Source organism: Chelonia mydas, chromosome 6 (assembly GCF_015237465.2).
Source record: "Chelonia mydas isolate rCheMyd1 chromosome 6, rCheMyd1.pri.v2, whole genome shotgun sequence".
NCBI classification, from domain to species: Eukaryota; Metazoa; Chordata; order Testudines; family Cheloniidae; genus Chelonia; species Chelonia mydas.
The window spans coordinates 71,331,892-71,354,206 of NC_051246.2; the positions used below are offsets into that span (position 1 = coordinate 71,331,892).

At 43.5% G+C, this 22,315-nt stretch overlaps 1 protein-coding gene across 1 annotated transcript in view; it reads left to right on the forward strand.

Moving 5' to 3' along the window:
- The window catches only part of SPTBN5 (spectrin beta, non-erythrocytic 5), a 138,226-nt gene that overhangs the window by 56,988 nt on the left and 58,923 nt on the right, over positions 1-22,315 (forward strand). The window contains exons 31-35 of the mRNA XM_043549388.1: positions 751-930; positions 3,506-3,706; positions 5,607-5,756; positions 17,618-17,722; positions 18,519-18,704. Of these exons, the coding sequence (XP_043405323.1) occupies positions 751-930; positions 3,506-3,706; positions 5,607-5,756; positions 17,618-17,722; positions 18,519-18,704 (822 nt within the window). The remainder of the gene's footprint in view (positions 1-750; positions 931-3,505; positions 3,707-5,606; positions 5,757-17,617; positions 17,723-18,518; positions 18,705-22,315) is intronic.

A 22,315-nucleotide genomic window follows, 5' to 3' on the forward strand; every position in this document is an offset into this window, starting at 1 on the left:
TTGGAGAGAGGAGGGCAAGTTGGGAATATGAGGCTGGGGCTTGTTATACAAACTTTTTAAAAGGCTCAGATCACGAAAAGTGCTGTTATTCGGACAGAGTCCTGTTTTGTCCAAAGAGACATGCTTGGCTCTGGCTGTAAGAATGAAATTCATGCAGTTTGTCTCTTGGTAACCCAGTTTAATAAATGCAACATCAGAGTACTGACAATATGTTACATTGACGTTACTAAGGCAGCATACCACTGAAAGGGCAAGGGCCTGACACCTAGACCTTGGGCTATCCATAAGGAATGGCACACTGGAATTAACCAAACCAGCTGCATGAGACCTTTAAAGGGAAATGAGGCAAGACAAATATCCATAAAGAACCTATCTGTGATAAATCTAAACAACCCCTATCAAAAACAGGGTAGGGACATTTGTTCTCCTGGGATAGCCATATCTGACACATCCCTCACCGCCTCCCATTTTTACAAATGGGACAGTGGAAAGAGGAGCTGTGACCTGAAATAGGTAATGAGACATTTGCACTGCTGTGATGAACCTCAGCAGACACTGGATGTCACTGTTACTGTCACTATAGTTATATGTGACTATAGCTGGCACAGGAGAAAACTGTCTTCTGAAGAGTGTAATTTGAATTCTGATGCCTCATGCAGTTGATATAGGTCTTATCATTTCTGTGATGCTAACAGGCCCTCCATGATCTTCCCCTTCTTAACCTACATGATGACTTTCTCCCCACTGCAGCTGCAGGAGCTGATTGATGCTGCAGACAGTGTGCTGGCCCGGTGCTCTGAGAGACAGGTGGCAGACCTGCAAGCAAAGCAGCAAGCAGTAGTGGAGAACTGGGAGTCCCTGAAGTCTAAAGTGGAACAGCGCAGGGAACATTTGGAACAGGCCTGCAGGCTTTACCAATTTCAAGCAGATGTGAGCACTCCTGCCTTCTGTATTTTGTCTGTTAATGCACAAAGAAATCTGACTTCATGTTATGTGAGCATGAGCATGTGTGTCTGGCACACAGGTCTTTGTGACAGAATGTGAGCACAGACAGGTGTTTGTGCATGCCATTTGCTAAGTGTATGAGAGCTCACAGTTGTGAGTATATATTAATAGATGGGGAAATATTGTGCCAGTGTGCAAGGGATGTTCATATGTGGACATATATGAGGGTGTATGTTTTGTAGGGCAAGTGGCAGAAGTTGACATCAATGTGCAGGTGGAGAAGGAGGTAAACCTAATTTTCTCAGAGTGTGAGCACCTGCAAAATCCCGTTGAAGTCGATGGTAATTGCTAATCCTCAGTATCTCTGCAAACCAACACCTGTCTGTCCATGTAAGCATGAGCGTTGATAAGGGAATGGACAAGTGGATGATTCTGTGGGTGTCATCTGTATGTGCATGTATATAGGGGAATGAGTGACAATGGACCATTTCAACATTTTGTTTCTAATCGGCAGTTTCAAAACAAAATATCAATTGGAATCAACTTCGGAAGTATTTTTGTTTTGACCCAAACCAATTTTTTCAAGTTCTGTTTTAATAAGAAAAACTGAAAAATTCGGATTTGGTTGCAAATTAACCAAATATTTTGGGGGATTTCTTTGGTTCAGCCACTGAACTGAAAGATCAATTGTTTGCTCAGCTCTAGGAATGACCCCACGGTGCTGTAGGCAGCTGGTGCAGAGGATAGCATGCTGCTCTAACCTGCAGCTGAGTTCTGGCTCACTGCCAAATGCCCCCCGGTTCTGGTGAGCACAAAGGGTCGTGCTGCTTCCCTTCTTTCTAGCTGGGCTGAGTGCTCTTCGGGGCCATTGAAATTATGTGAAAGGCAGTTGTAACAAATAAGAGGTAATATTTTTACTTTGTTGATTTCTAGATAAAGAGACAACTGTGTATTCATTTGTCCTGGTTCATGTTGTGAATCCTTTAATTTAAAGAAATCAAATAATCATTACCGTAGAAAGGGACTTCTCCTGGGTTATCTAGTGCTTCCCTCTGCATTGTGTCAGGTTTGATTTCATTGTGACTAAACAGCAGGGCTGGCCCTAGTGACCACGGGTCCTATGACAGCAGAGGGCTCCAAATCTCTGGAGGAACCCTCAGTGGAAGCAGGGTTTAAAGTGGGTTTCATGGTTTAGTAAAGGGCATGGGCACCCATGTGCTGAAGTTTGCACTAGACTCTATGTGGTTTCAGGCTTGCTCTGCTCAAGAGTCTCCTATAGAATGGAGTCTTTTCTGTCCTCGCATATTTCCAGCAATAGTTCAGTAAACCCTGTGGCTGCTGGTTCATTCCAATGCTCTGAATAGCCCTAGATTTATGAAAAAAGAACAGGAGGACTTGTGGCACCTTAGAGACTAACAAATTTATTTGAGCATAAGCTTTCGTGAGCTACAGCTCACTTCATCGGATTTTTCCCAAACACTTAAATCTCAGTGAGCCTGAGATATTTGCACTGTATCAAGTGGAATGTCAGTGACTTGCGTGATAGCCAGCCCTGACTCTGAATTACAGCCGTGCAAGCTGAAATGAAATCTGCACACATGCACTGAAACGACCTCCTCAAAAATTATCATAGTTACTGGTGAGGGTCGCGTACAAATCATGGTCACTGGTCACGGCACCCATTTATAATTGATTAAATTTTCAAAATGAAGCATCTGAGTGCAAAGCATGCAATCACGCATGCAAATGAAGCATGATTATTTATTTTCTGCGGTGGAGTTTTAGTACTCTGCAATAAAAGAGCACCCATGCAATGTTCTGGAGGCCTTTGACAATCTGTTTCAAATACACTAATTAACAAACAGACCCATCCATATCCACAAGATCACCTCAGATAGCCCAGGGACAGTTTAAATATCACAAAAAGTTAAGTAATCTTCCCACGAGCATCCCATGCCCTCCTGTTTTTCACAGGAGCACAACCTTTATTGTACACTCAAATGAGAGATCAACAGTAAGTGGGCAGGTTGGGGTTCAATCAGTTAGGTGCACAAAACTGTGCACACAGACATGTAGAATTATTTTTAGCTTTACAACTTTCCTCAGCCACATTCTGAAAATAATTCTCAGGTGTTTGGTGCGTGTTCTTGTACATCACTGCCCCAGCTGAGAGCTTCAAATGCTGTCTCCGAAATTCTAACTGTGACTATCTGCCTGCAGAATTTTGAAGAAAATCTGTATAGCACACTGCAGAGATGTCTGAAGGGGAACAGAAAACATCCTGTTATTGCTGATGAGACATTGCACAATGTTGTTGTGGTTCTGATGTTACAACAAAAGGCCTGTGGGTTTTTTAATACTGAAAGCAGATGTTCCTCTGAGCTTTTAGTACTTCCCTGTTGAGGTTCATAATAGCATTACAAGCCTTAATAGAATATTATCCTTGTTCTCTACAGCTGCATTATCTGTTATTTAAAGATGAACAATTATGCAGTGATGTACCAGTCTGATAACCTAAGCCTGAGACTAACCTGACCCTGGACTTTTTCTTGGGTTCCAGGTGTGGGACTATTTCTCCTGGACAGCAGAGATGATGAGGGAAATGAAGACTGAGGAGACAATCCGGGATATATCCACTAGCAGCCTGAGGCTTACCCAACACCAGCAGCTGTTGGCAGAGATCGAGGCACGAGAGGAGACATACAATCGGGTGGCACAGCTAGGACAGTCGCTGCTGCAGGAAGAGAAAATATCAAAAGAGGTCAACAGAAACCATTTAATAGCATATCTGGGTTCACAGTCACATACAGAACAGCTCAATACTGTCACAGATACCATTCTGCACTCAAGCTGGTCTTGGATACATAAACCCACACACACACACACACACACACATGTCATGATCCACACCCAACTCAGTAGAATATCTGCCTTCGACACACATAAATGTTCTTTCATACCACTTCATACATGAGGGTGGACCCATGTGGGAATCAACAAATACCTGCCAAAGCAGAGTTTGGGTTATCTGAGAAGTTTGGGATCTTTTGAGCAATCGAGACAATGCTACTTACTTCCTGGATTGGATTTTTACAAGTTCTTGCCTTCCAGTTATGGCACTACCTCCACACTAGACCAGACTGGGCAAATATACTGAAAAGGCTCAAACACATAAGAAAATCTAAAGGAATAACTGGCAAACTTTATGCAGCCCAAAAAAAAAGAAAGATGGGAAGCTGAATTCTAGGGTACTAGGACAAGCATCCTCTAAAATTCCCATACAACCACCAGTTTCTCATGATGGAGGGTATTCCAATGTGTCTCCCATTCTTACAACCCAATAATCACCAACAAAATGAACTCCAACAGCTAACATCTCTGTTGGAAGGGATGTAGGCTAACTACCCTCCACCCATGCAATTGCTGGAGAGCAATACATTTTGATCATTTATATACAAAATCTTATAAAAAAATATTTGACATTCTCTTCAGTGAAACCTTGGCCCATTAGGTTGTAGGGGACGCTCTGCTAAACCTTTATAACAGAAGTTATGATAGGACACTTTTTCAAAATATTAACCACTGCTGCAATAAAATACATTGTCACAAAATAAAACCTTGTATTCGAGACATGGCTAGCAACAATGTAAGAAACTAAAGGGATAGCACAAATCACAGCTCTAATTTGACTGTCCTCAGATCTGCTTGAGGGTTGATAGACTTCAACCAATTCTCTGTTTACAACAAGCAAGAAACAAGGACAAATCATAATGGCTCAGAGCTAAAAACATGTACTGTACCCAGACAGGACATCAACCTGTCATTCAACTCCTTGTGAATGAGTGTACCTGGTGAAGGTCTAGCAGCCCATGTAGGGGACCGGCTTGAAGCACAGGCTGTGTCCAGGTCAGGTGAGTCTTAAACATAAGACCCCCCGACGCCCTCCGAACTTTGCTCTGTGCAGATCGTGTACCTTAGGATCAGGTTTTGTTGTTTCCAGAAGCATGAGCAGCGTTCTTGTAGTTAATAAAAAGTGCCGTGCCTTCTCCTCTGACCAACCTATCTCTGAGTGCTTATTAAATATTGCAGTGTGCACCTACCATAACTAGTAATCTTCCCAATTCCCAACCTGTGAAAGGCTTTGAACATACAAGCACAGTTGAAAGAATAAGAAGTCAATGCTGATAGTCGGAGGCCTGTGGACACCAACAGTTTTGGCAGTTGGAATACCATGTATTTCAACACGGATGCTCCATGTGTTCATACGCGCTTGCTTTATGGCACACAGCCCTGGTGCTGACACCTCATTCCAGTCTCTCTCCTTTCTGTGCCTACCATGGGGGCCATGGATAACAAGGAATAAATTCTGGAGAAGGAGCCTAAGAAACAGCTACTATTGCTTTATGTTTGGAATGGGCCCCAACATATGTACACAGACATACACTGTCACAAATATTCCTCCTCACATGAAACTGGACACCCCTCAGCTTCTCTGCCCTTATACAAGTGCTAACATTTATTCCTTCTCTCCCTTGTTTGATAACTTTGCCCAAAGTGCCATCGAAGAGGCCACTCCCAGCTCTGCTTTCTCCTACATGCCTTCCCCTAATCCCATGAGCTACAACAACTAAGACGGGTTTTCCTTTGTGTACCACCTTCAGATCCAGCAGAAGTTGTGGGCTTTGTTGGAAGAAAAGGATAATGTGTACCATCAATGGGAGCAGAAGAAGGAGTGGTTGGAGAAGATACACCGAGAACAAATGTTCTACCGGGATCAGGGTCACTTGGAAAAGATCCTGAACACTCAGGAGGTGAGTGACCTTTGCTTCTGATGAAATGCTTCCAGCCTAAAACTCATGTGACTGTAAAACTATAACGGGGATTATTTGAAGACCCAGAGTGCAGATGCATACAGGATACACTGAGGCAGGATGTCAGCACTTGAAATGTATTTCCTCACCAGGCCTAATGTTCCCTGCCATGAAAACTGTGGGTGCAATCTCAGATGTAGTTTTATATGGCTCTGCACAAACTAACAGGTTGCCAGAATGCAGCAGGTATGCCAAGGGAGTGTTTTTTTCTCAACGACTGCTATGCCCATCACAACTGAAGAGATGAATGGAACTGAAGCAAGTAGAATCTCGGGGTAGCTTCTCTTGCGGAGGTGATTTTATGAGACATTTCTTGTTAGTTAAATCTCTGAGATTGGTTATAGTGCAGCAGAACGGTTCCAGGCTTGTGTTGGACTTTGGTTGGATCTGTGCAAATGCGTCATACCTTGGTGCCAGTAGAACTTTCAGACGCAATTGAGCAGCAGCCAGCTTCCCAACAATGTGTGTGCCACAGAGTCAATGCACACACTTGGGAGCTGCATTGGCAGAGTGTCCCTGAGCTGTACTGTGCAACGATAGTTAACCCTTTGCAGTTCAGGGGCTTGGAGCCTCCACTTCTCAATGCTGGTAGCGAATGAATTTCTGGGGAGAATTCCCAACATGTGGCTCTTTTGGCAGCTGTGGCCTGAGTTCTGAGTTTATGCTGTAACCCGAAGCCAGGAGAGTTTCACCTGGTTTCAGGTTTCTGTAGTAAAGTGTAGCACAGTTCTGCTGGCTATAAATTTGTATTTGTTGCTCAACTAACAAATGACACAGGTTGGAAAATACCTTCCCTCAGTTCCTGCCAAGCAAAAAAGGACTGACTGACCCTGCTAACATCCCATGTGGATAACATCATCACAGGAAGCTCAGGCACTGTGAAAAGACTTTATTCAGGGTGAATTCTGGCTTCGGCATATTTTCTTAAGAGTGAAATGGAGATCAGCCAACACACAGATGTGTGCTTAAAAGGAAAATACAATATACCCATTTTCATAAAGACAATCTGCTGCTGAGACATTTCTTGCTCTGCCTACATTGAGAAATGCAGCTGAAAATAAGTGCTACAGATGAAATTGGCGTTTCTTATTCTATTGGTAAAGGCAGCCATTTTGATGAGAGGGGATACCCCAGCATAAGGGCGTGCAAGGCAGTGTCTTTGCTGCTTTATTACCGGTTCACTAATTTATTTCCCCTGAAAATGCATTGAGAGCTACAATAAATGTTGTTACCTCTTGTGGTGGGACAGATCTCCACTCCCGTCAGATCAGGAGCAACACCCACCATCTCCCAAAAGGGGTGCTAGAGAGGTATAGCCTACTAAGCCGCTACTATGTGTATGCTATCTCAAAGGTGGTACGCACAGGATTGCTGATAAGAGGCTAGTCTCTCTCGTGCTCCCAATCACATTGCATGGGCAAGGGTTACAAAAGATTATACTGCTTTCACATGGAAGGAGTCAGTATCCACCAATTCCAGTGGTTAGACTGGTGCAGACACCAGCCAGTGCAGTTTAGTTTAACTTTACTTATGTATCCATGTAAACTGGGTGCTCCTGTAAGCAGATGAATAAACAGCCTAGGAGAGTCAAGTCCACCATCCATAGAACAGGTGAAGTACAACGCAGACCAAGCCTCCACTGACTGCCTTGCCAGCATACCTGAACCCTGATTCAGAGCATTGTAGCAGGCAGTTCAGTCCTCAGCCTTTCTCTGGAGACTGCCAAAGGTGCCAGTTGTGATATTGGTTTCTCTGTTGTGGATACCTATTCACAGAACTGGCTCCTTTGCTTCCTTCTCCCTCCACCCAGTGCATGTTCGGGTTGGGGTAGAGTTGCTGCAGCACAAATGGGGTGGGGGGACAATATCACTAGGGTGCCATAATTTGTGCAGAGGCTGGGGCAGAGAATTAGAGAGCCATAACTGGCTGTCTGACAACCCGCCTGTCCCTGCACTCAGCAGAAACTGAGCGCAGCAGAGAATCTGCCCTAGATGATTTAAAAGAACACTCTTGGTGTGGAAGGAAGAATTTTGAAAATATTTATTTCTCCTTATTTCTTATATTAGTCCCTTGGAAACTTAAATGTGAGACATTCACTAAAATGTTTTTTTCATTCTTGGTGTATTTACACAGGTTTATTATTGTAGGGTTCCTGATACTTTGTTGCAGGTTTAGTCATATAAAGAATTACATGGGATGTATTCGCTTAATTATTGTTTTAAATAAAAAGGTAGGTCATATTTTGCCATGATCCGCTTTGACAAGTACCTCTTAAAGGTAGGGGACCTCTTTTCATATTGAAATCAAGCAAAGCATCTACATGAGACTAATCGGATTATGAGATACCATGGGTTTGTGTGCACCAATATGTAGTTGCTAGCCAACTGTCCATCTCCCTTCTCCCTGACATAGCCTTTATCGTCACCGAGACTATGGCTACACTGTAAATTATGGGTGTGATTCCCAGCTCACGTAGACATACTTGCACTAGCTCTCATTGAACTAGAACGCTAAAAAGAGTAGCGTTGTACACACAGTGATAGTGCGGACCAGCCGGCTCCCATACAGACCCACCTGAACGCCATGGGTCTGTACTTGCTGCTGCCTGTGTTACTGTGGCTATGCTACTATCTTTCACAGGCCAGCTCTCACAAGCTGGGAATCACACCCCTAATTTGCCATGTACACAGAGCCTGAGATGTGACAATGCCTGGAAGAGATCTGTGGATGGATGAAGAGCAGATGAGTCAAACTTAACCCACGAGACATATAAATGGTGTTGGTGGCAAAGGGAAGACACGTAATTTACTAAAAACATAGGGTACAAGAAAGCAGATGCTCAAGTGGGTATGACGCCTCTGGATCAGATTGGACTGATCACTACTCCACAGTTTGCAGTTTGCCACAGTACTGAGGAATGCTTTTCTTCCACCACTGAAAAGCCAGGAAGTTGTTCATTTTCACCTCAAAATTAATCTGCTGTAACTCTCTTCACCTGATATTGATTAAAAATGCCACAGAGAGGCTGAAGTTGGTCTAGCATGTATCAGCATGCCTCAGAAGTAAAGAATGCAGATAGAAACACATCTTACCTGCGTTTTGCAAACTTCACTCATTCTCTGTTCATTGTAAACGACAACGCCAAGTCCAGTTTTCACTTATTAAAGCCCGTAATGGGACCTGGCTATTGTGGAGACCACCTCATCCTCCATGGCCCTCAAAACAGCTACGCTCTGTAGCGATTATGAAGCTGGAGAGATGCGGGGTTAGGCTGTTAGGCTGGGGAACAGAGTTCTCCATGATGGGACCTGGCTATGGAACTCCTTGCCAAGAGATACCAGACAGAGCCCAAGCCTGAATATGTTAAGCTCCAAATATAAAACATTCTTCAGTGAGAGAGCTTTCCCTCAAGGAGTGGCATCTATAAAGAAATACAACAGCAGAGCCAATCAGGTTGACCAATAGTGTCTCATTGTTGCCTAGTACTCCAATATCGGTCCATCTGTATCAATGTATTGTCGGTTGTCTAAGGTTTTTACGACAGGGACTGTCTTTTTGTTCTGTGTTTGTGCTCTACTTAGCACAAAGGGGTTCTCACTTCTCTTCTCTCTCCATATGGGAATTCTTCACACAGATCTTGCCTCAGATTCTGCCTCTGGACATTTATTTGAATAAAGAGAGAGGATCAAGAGATGTGTTGGTATCCTCTGCGGCTGGTTCCATCCATCTACTGGGTGCAGAGTTTGATAAAGCTGTATATCGGTATTTATTTAGTTTGTATTATATGCGTATCCATTAAAACAGCAGATGGGGGATTTATTCCATCAGACTGAGCACTACTATGGCTATGCAGAGCTAAAATGTGGCTGAGTAATGCCACAGGTCCTCTTCCTTGGTGGCGTGGGCAGGAATGAAGGACAGCACTTTAAATTGCCATTTCTTAGCAAGTGTAGTGGTAGCCGTGTTTTGTCTCTAATTTTGTAACAAGATTTTATTCCCTCGTTTGCCCCTGAGGCTTCAGTTGTGGACTTTCAAATCACTTTCACAGGGAGGATTTTGCCATTTGCTGGTCTTGGAACAGACTGAAGTGAACACCTGTTTAAAAAGGATCCCCGTCAGGCAGGCAGACATTTCACAACTCTTTTCCCTCCTTTCTGACATTTTGTGGGTGGGTGGGTGGGTGGCATTACTTAGCTGTGTCTTTTTGTAGCCACGTGTCTGGAGAATGTGCATGCGTCTCTTTAACATAGTTGCTTCAGTCAGATCCCTGTTGTGGGTTGTTTACGTACACAGAACATGCTGCATATACCTTGAACAAAGTCTCTTCCAGCAGCAAGGAATAGGGCAAGGAAAAAGGTAAGCAGCCCACAGTGTTTTAAACTAGAACTGCTTTCTCATTCGTTCTCCGTGCCAGTGTGACATGTTTGACTTCGTGCCAGCATCTTATGTTACATCCAAGTTGCTTAAACCTTCGAAGGATTTCAGCAGGGTTTAGTCTAGGATCATTCTGTGCTAAAGAAAACAGAGCACATGTGGAGGAAATTAGGCAAACAGATATCTTTTTTTATTGCTGAATTCTGTTGTGCCATTGCTTGGAACAGTTGTAGGAAATTCTCCTAAGACCTGTGAACAGAGATCTTGCCATTCTGAGTGCAGACAGCAGCGTCTGAGACAGATGAAAAGAGAATAAACTTGCTTTGTTTTTTAACAGAAGTAGACCTCTATATGCTCTGCTCTCTCCCAACCATTTCAAGGCAACAGATGCTTTGCTTAGGTTAGCTACTTTGGGTTTTTTCACAGACGACATAACGGCAAATTCACGGTCTGTCTCTGGCGAGCATTCTTGGCTCACTCCTCCTCTGTCTGCAGTCTCCCTGTCAGAGAGCAGAGACTCATACTTGATGATTTATCTTTCAGATCATCACATGCTCATATCGTTTTGCAGACGGGATAGGTGGTGATGGTGGTAGCGTTAGAGGAATAGAGCTTTTTATTTCGAATGTGGATACTTTAGTTTATCCTTTTTTTTTTTCCCGAGGAATGTTTATTAACCTCTCACTCCTTCACATCAGAGGAAGAATGGAAATTTCCAGTGCCAAAGGAACAAGGATTAGGAGTTTATTGTAAAAATAGAGGGAAAGGCAAGTTTCTATTGCTTTGGTTTTGCACAGTTTAGGACTGAGCTGCAGGATGTCATGCAGAGATCATCACTGCAAGACCTCATCTGCACCAATCTATGTTTCCACTGTGGAAGTGATGCTGTCTTCCAGTAGAGTGACCCCACCACCAACCTTTGAATCAGCTGTGCAGGGGCGGCCTTTCCAGAAGATGCCATCCTCAGCGTGGTATCTTCCATCTGGGCAATCAGCAACAGAGAGTACTCCAAGCAACATGTCTTCTGGGGTTTACTGTTCAAGGTTGGATGTCATCCTGGCTCAGACAAATAGGCAGAAAGATTTCAGGAAAGATAACCCGTGCATTAATCCTTCTGACATGGCATCTACATGTTCCAATCTTCGCAGAGACTCTCGGGGCAGTGGATATGGGAGTTTTGGCATTTGGTCCACACCCACATCTTGTAAGCAATGCTCAGTAGGAGATCAAAGTGCCTGTCACTCTTCCACTGATAAAAATGATCCCATGAAGCTTTCAATGTCTTTGCCTTCTGCTGCTTCTTCCTCAAAAGTCCCACCAAGCTGGACATCACGTCTAGATGTTGCTCTGTCTGCCATTCCAACTGTTTCACCACTCCATAGCAAAAGGATTCATGCAACACTGGCATCTTGTAGCTCAGCCCCACCCCAACGTGGCTACAGTCAATGCAGTGTTCCAATTCCAGACCTCCATGCTTCAGTGAAGCTCTACATTTCAACCTGCAGCTTGGCAATAAAGCCTTTTAGAACTGATACTCAAATGAGCAACCATGCTCATTCCAGTCTTCTAGTGCCACAACTGGAGAAGATGTCTGGTACATCTGCTGGTCTCCCAACAGGATCCCAGGTATCTAAACAAGATTTTGCCTCACCTGGGTCTCCAGGTCTTCAGATTACAAGATTTCATGTGACTTCCTCTGCCGAATGCCCTGGCCTTCCCCAGCAAACAGTCTCCAGAGAAATATGGCTGTCACCAGCTGTGCTGACTAGAAGAGAAAGTTCTGTTTGTGGAAGTGAGGTCCCCAACACTGATTTAGATCCCAATCTGATCATCTTTCAAAACAACCCTTCATCTGAGACAGCATTTGGGAAGACTCCATGTGAAAGGCTAACGCCAGCTCACCACAAGATTTCCAAAATAACCTTAATACTTGCCACCCCTTGGACTACTGTGCCTATCCACGTGGTAAGAGAATTCAGAAAAAGTCCAGCACCCACCATCTTTATCAAATCACATGATCCGGATGCACCTGGCCCACCCCTTCACCCCGTTGGGATTGGGACTGGCCTCTCTCTATCAGTGAATCCAGTTTGCTGTCCAGAATTGCTCTCTTCACAACAACATTGGGCAACATCTGGTTCAAGGCCTTCCCAGGATGCATGCACTGTAGGAACCGTAGATCCTGACACCCTCTTAACAAACATACCAGCCCGCACTGCAAATGTGCCACACAGAGCCGGCAGGGGTGCATGGTGTCCATCTATCGCTGTGAACATTGCCTCCTTTGGAGCTGGGAGGAGAGTGGTAAAGATTTCCATTCCATTCTAGGAACATTTGCAAACAGACCTTGGTTACCTAAGCCATGTGGATTCCTCCTTGTTTTCCTCCTGGTGTGCTCCTATTACCTAGAGATGACTTATCTATTGGAGTAGACTTGTCTGTGCCATTTTTGTTTTGTTGTCATTATGGCCACAATTGAGCTCGATCCTGCAAGATGCTGAGCATTGTGATCTGATCCTGCAAATCACATGCTAACCTTTAAATATGTGAATAGTCCCACCAGTGTCAATGGAGTTACTTGTGTGCTTAAATGTATGCATGTATTTAAATGCTCAGTCCCTTTCAGGATCAAACCCCTTAGCCAAGAATTGGTTTTTCTCTTTGCCAGTCACTGTGGGAACCTGTAGATACCGTCAGTCTATTCTCTTAGATTTTCCTGTATCACAATTTTTTATTTGCTAAGTTGTCAAGTTGTGCTTTATTTCTAAATGGATAATTCCTTTCGCTTTAACTTTTAATAAGTACCCCTTGGTTTGTAAAATTAATATGGTTAAGTGCATAGAAAGAAACTACTTTTATGAGAGCATGCGCGCGCGAGAGGGAGAGACCACCCTCTCTTGGAGGAAAGAAGGGAATTTTGTCTCTCTAAAATCTGGACATCTTCACAGTGTCTCTACTAATGAAGCCTGGGGGAGTTGAAGGGGAATTTAGTATAAGTTTTCAAGCAAAAGGTATCATAAGTAAACATTTTAATGTTGATATTGTAAAAGTATTAGGATTCTGTTTTTAAACCTATCACTTATGGGGTAGGTTTTTTTCATTATAGCAATACTAGAAACTGAATATTGACTGAGTTCTGTGCGCTTCCCATGTGTATTTCAGTCAAGGGCCATGTCATGTATTTATATTCATATATGTAAGAAATAACATATAAATGGAAGGATGGGGAAGAGCACCCATAAATGTATGTAATATAAACGCACCTCAAGTGCATTGTGAGACATGAGGCCACAAGCAGAGTGACTTTAGTATGTGAGACATATGTATATATTTTTACAAACATTTTGTGTCTTATTCAACTTAAAATAAAGACGTATCATACTGTAATTGTACCTTCTACTCAATACAGCATAGTAAACAAATAATTCTGAAATATAAATTGTATTAAGTGCTTTATTTACTTCTGCTAAGAAAAATGTAATCTTGTTTTTCTCCTTTAAATTTTTGGTTTTAGTGTACTTTTTCATCAGACTTTAGACCAGGTTGACCCCTGCAGTTGCTCCCCACTACACTAGCAGAGAACTTCCCTATCAGCTTTGAGGTTTTTCAGGAGCCTAAAACTGTTAGCAACTGGCCTATTCCTGCCACTGGCCACACTTAGAACTCCCAGAGCCTCCAACTGGAGTTCCATGTGTGGAACAATTGCATCGGTTCCAAGATGTGTGATGTGCTGGGTAGAATACTTGGAGCTGGTCAGACTGTGAAGAGAAGCAGCTCAGGAAGTGAGTGGTTGAAAGATTCAGTCAAGTGCTGAGTTACAATAATTCTTGTTCTGGGAAAAAATATTTCTTGAAAGACAAACTTTTCTCTGAGCTGCAACAACCACCGACAGGTCTGTGTGATGAGCTGGTGAACTTAAGGTTGTAGTGCCCAGAGAGCATAGTTATGCTAATAACCAGAATGTTTCCTTTGGGTTTTCTCAAATAGCTGATCTGGTCTGCCAGGTGAGTGCGTATGTTGTGCCTTTTAGTTTAAAATAGGAATTTATTTTGACATTATGGACCAATATAACTCTGAGTTTAGCACTCTACTGACCTATGGTGTGGACTTCACTGTCATAATGACAATATAGTTACATCCATTTACAATGAACTCAGGGATAGTGAAACTCCATTTGAAACCGAATGAAAATCTCAGTTTGTTTCAGCACTTTGCATTTTTAACAACTTGGCTGTTTGTTAAATTTCCATTTTAAATCTCAGAAGGGCTAGGTCCACTCTGTGGCTTTTTAGGAGTCTTTGCAAATTTTCATTTGAAAAGGGAGGCTGTTTTATAGCGAATGTTTTAATCTGTGGCTTTTTTTTTTTTTTTTTGGTCTCTAAGAATTTGGCAGAGGTGATTCAGAACAAAAACACTTAAACAAACCTGAAAGAAAGCTTATGCCCCTTGTATGCAATGTGGGGCCCTGGCTAGTTACCTGGGGAAAACAATACAGTTCATTGTATTTTAAATTAACATTTCTCATTAAAAATAGGAGTTTGGGGACCTCTCACAGGCAGCTCCCTATTGCCAAAAAAAAAAAAGAAAGAAAGAAAAGAAAAGGAAAAGAAAGACTTTACTGGCAAAGGGCCTATGTCAGAGTCTGAGAGCCAGTTTCCATTCTGCTTTCAGATTGTTACAACAAATGCTTTAATGGCAAAGTGCTGCAGTTCTCCTCATTCTTAAAGTCTCATCTAGTGTTCAGTTTAAATGAGGAAAGGACAGTTTCTCACCACACACACACTCCTTCAGCAGGGTGCTTTGCGCTGTTGGTGTTGCTTTCTTCCAACCACATCATCACTAATGGTACCACTCCTACAATACTGGAGGCTTCTGTGCTGACTCTCTTTGTATCAGCACAGAGTTAGATGCACTGCTCTGTGAAGCTTCGTTCAAGGCCCAGTGAAGTCACTGGGACTTCTTCCATTGTGTGCAATGGGACTTGCCTCAGGTTTTCAGTGCTCTATATTCCACATCCATAGAAACCACCATGGAAGCAGGAGCAAGTCACAAAACTCTCCAATAGCAACAGCTCACTCTCCCCACCCTCATTCTGTCAGATGTCACCAGTGGCTTTAGTAGGGGGAAGTTGATGATGACCCAACTCTCCCTTTTCAACTCTCTCCTCCTTTGCCCACCACAGATGCAGTAGTGGGGAGGTGGATGGCTGCCCACTCCTCCATGTGCCCTAGAATCTGCTACAGATGCCACTGGAAAATAGTCACATAAACAGGCCTGGAAGTGCACCTGTGGAAAGCTGTACAGATTCTGACAACTATGTCTAATGTGACACGTTTCCATTTCTCAGGTGGATTTTTCCTTCCTGAGATTGTAGCTAAGCCATAAAACATGGCAAAGGATGTGATATGCCTTTAAAGCAGCTTCTGCAGCGGAGACACAGTATGCAAGAAATGCAGTTTCAGATGGAAGAAAAGGGGACTGTAGTGGGATGAGGAGTTGCTCAGAGTCCAGGACTAATAGATTTAGGCTGAAGGTATTTTTTCCAAGGTAACTAAGTCTGGTGGTAACTATGGGGTGTCAGTTGTACAAGGACTAGGGTGGCTATTTGGCTGTACAGGAGACCGATCAAAAGTGCAATGGGTGAAGTTTTTCTCCGCAAGGCCCAACCAAAGAAGAACATTAAAACAAACAAAAGTCTTAGCACCTTTATTCTGCACCCCTGAACTGTAGGTTAGATAGAGGAGCCAGGGTATGAGGGACAACAATGTTTGCTTTAAAGTGTGATTAGTTTTAATATGAAATAGGCTTTGATGATGATCCATCCCTTTATCCAACCCAACACTTTCTGAGGCAGACTTCTTAAGAGCCTAGGCTTGGTCTAGGGTGGTCCCCCTCCACTAAAATTTAGTTGTGGGGATATTTTTTAACCTGTCTTCTCATACTCACAAGTGGATTAATGCAGCCCAGCTGATAAATCTAGATTGGGCTAAATACTTCCCTGTACACTTGTCTGTGTATGCAAAATATTTATCTCAAGTCACTTCCAAAAAATGAATTGGAAGATGAGTGCAGGACTTGATTTCAGTCAGTTGATCCAACTGTATCCAGAGCTTCCAGCCTCAGCATGAGGTCTGGCTGACACTGTATGTAAAGTATGTCAGGTAAGCCTCTCCTCTAGAAGCTACTGGGTGGGACAGGAAGATTGATTGATATTTCTGGCCAGACAAGTGGTTTCACCATTGGTTTTCCAGTGTAGCTGTGTAAGAATATCTTTGCCCTGGTATCTATTACACATTGAGATGTGACTGAATTGCAATCTTTTGCAAATTGTGAGAACTCTTTCTGGACAATATCATTTCTCCCATGCACATATATATTGTGCGATACCAATTTGCCAATATTCCTGGTGGGGCTTCTTCCAGGAGCGTTGATCTTCCTGTTGTTTCTCTGATTGTGTTTTATTTTTTCCCTCCTCTTAATTCCTTTAAATTATACCTGGGTCTCAGACTTCTCTTCCCTCTATGCAAAACTAGAAACTGTCTGTGCAGCCATATGTTTGTCCAGTGGCTACCCCACTGAGTACCAAGCCTGACCCTAATCCCTGACCAAGCCTTACCATAGCCATCTAATCCATTAAAGTTTTTGTCCTGCCTTTTTCACACAGTAAAAAGGAGAATGAACTAAAGAGCAATTCATTCCAAGGAAATGCAGCAAGTTACAAGCTTCCTGCAGAAGAAGGGTTTTTTCCCCTCAAGGGGAATTGATTAAGTGTGTTTATTTTGCATTTGGGGAAAAAAATGCATTAGTTACAGAAGGTATGGGAGACACCTATTTGTGCAATTGATTTCCCTAAAACCAGGATAACGTGAAATACAGCTCAGCACTCTGGGGATGCATGTGGCATATTTAGCAAACATACAAACAATTTCTGAAGTGACTAGTGCAGAGCTCGGTTCTCCAAAAGCTGTCCCTGCTATTCCAGTCTAGGGTCTCTCTGAGGCAACAAAACATTGGCTGGAGCCAAACACATTGCAGGCAGGTGCTGTGCAACTATCCTCCACACTCACATTTCCCTATTCTTCAGTTAGCTCTACTAATGTATCGTCCGCATCCTTGGCTCTTCCAACACACTCTCGAGCAGTGAGTGATAGTACTAGCTTGAATTATGCAAGTGATATACAAGCTTTCTCAAACCTTTCTCTCAACACACCTCCACTTTGCCCAGAAATGTGCAGCTCTACCCTTTTATCCTGGTATGTTTTTCCTCTGCAATGTCTCTCCTTCCTCCATTAATTGTTTAATGCCTGGTCCTTTCTGGAGCACACTGCCAGTGCTGGTGTTAATGTCTCATGCTAAAATGCATCAGATTCACCCAATTTTCACTTACAGCAAAGTTGGCTAGAAACTAATTCAACTTTTGTTGGTAGATTTATTTGAAAACCAGTGACCTGGGAAACTCGGTAGATGAAGTGGAGCGGCTGATCAGGAAACACGAGGCTTTTGAGAAGATTCTGACTTCTCAGGATGAAAAGGTAAAATGAAGAATACTGTATCAAGTACAGAGGAGAAGTCTTGTCTTATGGGCAAAGCATAGACTTGTTGGTTGGGCTGATATGCTTAAGCCAAATAGAGAATACTGGGAAGGCAGGAAAGTCTTAATGAAGTCTAGTGAAATAAGAAGGCTGAGAAGTGGAAGGAAAGCAATAAATAGTCCATGGTTTTATCCTGGCTGTAGAGTCTTATTATCTGTAAGAAAATTGCCCAAAGATTGGAATACTGAGACTTACCAGAGGAAATCTAGAATGAGTTCTTTACTATGTGCTGCTAATAGCAAATGTTCCTATTCCTTCCTCAAAAACAAAATTTTAGAGCAAGAATATAGATTAGTTAGCACAGAACACCATGGGGCAAGGATTATGTAAATATATACTGTGTGTGTGTCTGCAAAACTAGTAATGAAATGTTGTGTGTGTGTGTGTGTGTGTGTGTGTTTTCCCCTGTCCTCTATGGGATAGAAGCAGAACTGCTCAGCTGTGTATAAAAGTTCCTAAGCTGCTGTCAACTAATGGAGATTCTCCTTTAACCCATATAGCGGTTGTGTAGGTCAAAGTGGCCATGATGTGCGGCATAGTGGCAAATGGGAAATCCTAGGTGGCCACAGATGTATTACAATGTTATTTTAGCTTTTTCCTGCCTTTCTCAGTTCTTCCAGAAGGGGCCATCTTTTTAGGTATGGTAAGAAGGCGACAGAGAAAGGAAACTGTTTCTGTCATATTCTTCCACGTGTTAAGAGACACAGCTGTGATTTCAGTTTTGTTCCCTTAACAGGTGACATCTCTTCAGGAACAGGCAAAGAGACTGCAGAAGGATGGTGGGTTGGAGGGGATAAAGATCCAGCACAAACTGAACTCTGTACTTGAGAGGAGGAATTGGATCAAAGATCTGTCTCAGAGTAGAAGGGAGAAACTGCAAACCACACTCCTTCTCATGCTCTTCTACCAGAACCTCGCAGAGGTAGGTGTAATAGCTATGGCCAACTTGCCATTATAACATAAGGAAAGATACTCAAGACTTTATGTAACCGTAAACACTTAACTCATTGCTAAGAACTGTCCAGATAGGCTGTCAGCAGGGCTCCAAGCGCAAGCAATGTGCGTCTGCCGATAAGGCTAACTGCATAATGATTCCCTCCATACAATACTAGAGTAAGAACCAAAATTATCCATAAAATTCCTACTATCATTACATTTCCACCCTTTTAAAAAATGCATACAATTTAACTACATTTCAGTTTTTTTATTTAACTGTGCCTACTTAATTTAGCATCCATAATCTGAATCCTTAAGAGTCTAGAACAATTAGCCTCTGTATCCAATGTATCGAATAGGTTTTCTTATCACTCTGCCTTGAGGTAGTGGCAGGATTATCAGTGACCCACTTCTTTCTCTTCGAACTGACCACCTGAGTCTCAGTAGCTTCAGCAAACTGAGCTGGTGTTGCTTGTATTTGAGTTGAATGTTGACACAGTTTCTGTTTGTCCCCTATTTTCATTCCCCTCTTGCACAGTTCTTTTAGTGTTCGTCAAATCCTTTCTGTATCTTCTATAGACATCACTTTCCCCCCTCATCACTTTCCACCGCTCCGCTTCTCCCGCCTCCCTCTCAGGCGAGGGAGAGGCAGCACGTTCAGGGGAGCGGGTGGAGAGGAGGTGAGCGAGGATGGGGAGGTAGAGGAACCACTCCCCGCCCCAGCTCGCCTCTGCTGCACCACCACCACCTCCCACAAGCGTGCCGCCGCTCCGCTGCTCCCTCCCAGACTTGCTGAGCGAAACAGCTGTTTGCCGCGCGGCAAGCCTGGGAGGGAGGGGGGAGAAGCGGAGCGGCGGCGGCACGCTCAGGGGAGCAGGCAGAGGCGAGCTGGGGCACATTTCTAGGGGCTGCATGGCTGGCGCCGGAATGCCGCCCCTAGAAATGTGCCGCCCCAAGTACCTGCTTGTTTTGCTGGTGCCTAGAGCCGGCCCTGGCCCTGGTACTTTTGCCTTCCAGAATTGCACTTTTTCGCAATATGATTGCATTTGCCAAATCTTCCTCATTCTTGCTCATGTGTAGGAGGCTACCTTATGGCATGACTATGGCTGCATTTATAACAACCTTTAGTTGCCTCTCTGATTGCTCTTTTCACTTCTCTTGATTGCAGGCTTTTATTAGTTGCAGGACACCACTCCAGTTCATGACTGCGTGTCTGAGTGCTTACTAAAGGTGTTTCTCCAGTTCATCTAGGCCTTTCAGTTGTTTTGCAGTCATTTCATCTGCATGTCATATGTCCACAGCACATTCAAGGATTAAATTACTGTCCCACAACAACCTAGCTTGAACTGATGCAACCTCACACATGACGCAGTCTTTAATGAGTGACTCTCACAGTTCTCTACAATTGTACTGCCAGTTTTAAATCAGTTACATCTTGCTCTATACTTTCCCATCATCTGATTTCTGGTGAAAAAACTGTGACTCCCATACATATTTCTTTGCGGTGCACAGTATGCCTTAAACATATTCTGTATGATCTGGTTTTTGTTTCTTTATCTGCTACATCATTACATTGAAAAGTATTAAATACACCTCTGTTTTCTTCATGTGCCGCAGGAGGAAATAATGCTGTTTGCAGCCGTTCATTGTTTTTGTCCATGCCACTTGCAATGATGTCCAGCTCTAATCCTTCCTTCCACTTTCTCCATTTTCTTCAAACGCTAACTTTCCTGGAGGCTTTAGTTGGTCCGTTTCTTTTCAGTTTTCTTCTACTCTTTTCTTACTTCTAGTGTTTTCTGACACCATGTAATAGCTGCTGCCAACTTGCTATTATAATATAAGAAAAGACTTTTTAAGTACAGTAAACACTTTATTTGTTGCTGAGATCTGTACAGATAGGTGCTGCTAGCTTGCCTGCCTGGCTCCAAGTGCAATGTGCTTCTGCTGATAAGGCTCACTACGTACAATGATTCCCCGTACAACACTATGGGTAACTTTGGTTCCTACTTCAAAATTCCTACTATCATTACAGTAAGAATGATTTATGGCAGGAGGGGGGAATTACATCCCTCTGAAACATCAGGCACTGGCCACTGCAAGAGACTAGCTTGATCAAAGGTCTATACAGGTATAGCAACACCTGTGTTTCTAAACATCTGAAGAGGAAATTCTTTTAATAAAGGTGGTTGTTATTGCACCATGATTATGACATGGTTTCTAAGGTTGGATTCTCTTATCCATTTACAGCCACTTTGAACACAGGGGAACTCTTCACTAGGGTAAAAGTGGCAAAGGTGAAATAATTGCCTTCTGTGCCCCTTGCTCCCTTCTCTCTGGCATAGAAGGAAGAAACGGGCATTCCTAGGTGGGACGGATGTGGGAAGGGAGAGAGCATGGTGAAGCCAAGTAGAGCTATGCCTATCCTCCACTGGTGTAAGGTCACTTAGGAACTCATGCCAGTGTCATAAGTTAGAGCAGCTCTTTAGCTGCTTTAGGACCATCTTTGTAAAACGATTCCGATTCTATTTGTTTCTCCTGTTCTGGACTTAGCCTTGTAATAGAGTTGTTGCTGCTGCTGCTGACATCACGGTTGGGAAGACATCCCAGGTCACATTTCCAAAGGGCAGCCCAATGTGCGTGCCTGAAAAATGTGCCAGCATCCGTCATGCTGGCACAAACATCACACACACGGGAGCTGACGGGGGCATTTGCACACGCTGTTATTGGCTTTGCAGATGCACCTGTTGTGGTCTCCCTTGAAACACTCTTCGGCAGTGGAAAGAAAAAGCGGGGAGGTTCAGTCACCCCAATCGCTGCCCTGCGCTAAGCTGACATATTTCAAGCCCAGACTGTTACCAAAAGCAAACGCCAGCTGAATAGCTGCTGCCCACAACCTGCACTTTATTCTTTATATTACAGACAGGAGTTTTTTAAAACAGTATTGAAGATTCCATTTGTACAAACAGCCTGTGCGGGCATCCCTCCCCCCTAACACTAAGCAGTTCAGTATGTCAGCAGCTCCCTCTTCCTTGGCAGTGTTTGAATTCACGGTCAGAAAAAACTTTTTCAAAGCCCATCCTCTTTTTAAAATGTATTCTAGCAAGACCCTATTAAATAGCCAAACGCTATCCTTGTATTTGTCAATAAGTAACGAGCCAAATCCTGACCTGGTCAGTAGTGAGCATGGTAGCTGGAATTCTGGCTTGATGCATCCTCTGCCCCACAAATACTCCTGGCAGAGCAGGAGTCCATGGGCTGGGCTGAGGGAATGAATGGCGAATTGCACACTGCTGCTATTTTCAAAAGGCATAGGGTATCCCAGGTTAATGAGGCAGATGGCCACAAACCTGCTGCCTGGATGGGGGGTTGGCAATGCTAGTTGTGGATGCAGTCCACCAGCTGGTTTAGGAATATGTCTACCCCTCAGTGCCCCCTGAGTATTAAATTATAATCCTTCTCCGCTCTTGTCCTGTGGAAAGAAGCTCTCCCTGCTCCCCTGACTGACACACATGTATATCTTAGAGCAGGATCTGGCCCTGTGTACCAACACAGTGGTTATTCATTGTGTGCCAACAGCAATTATTCTTATTTCTTGTG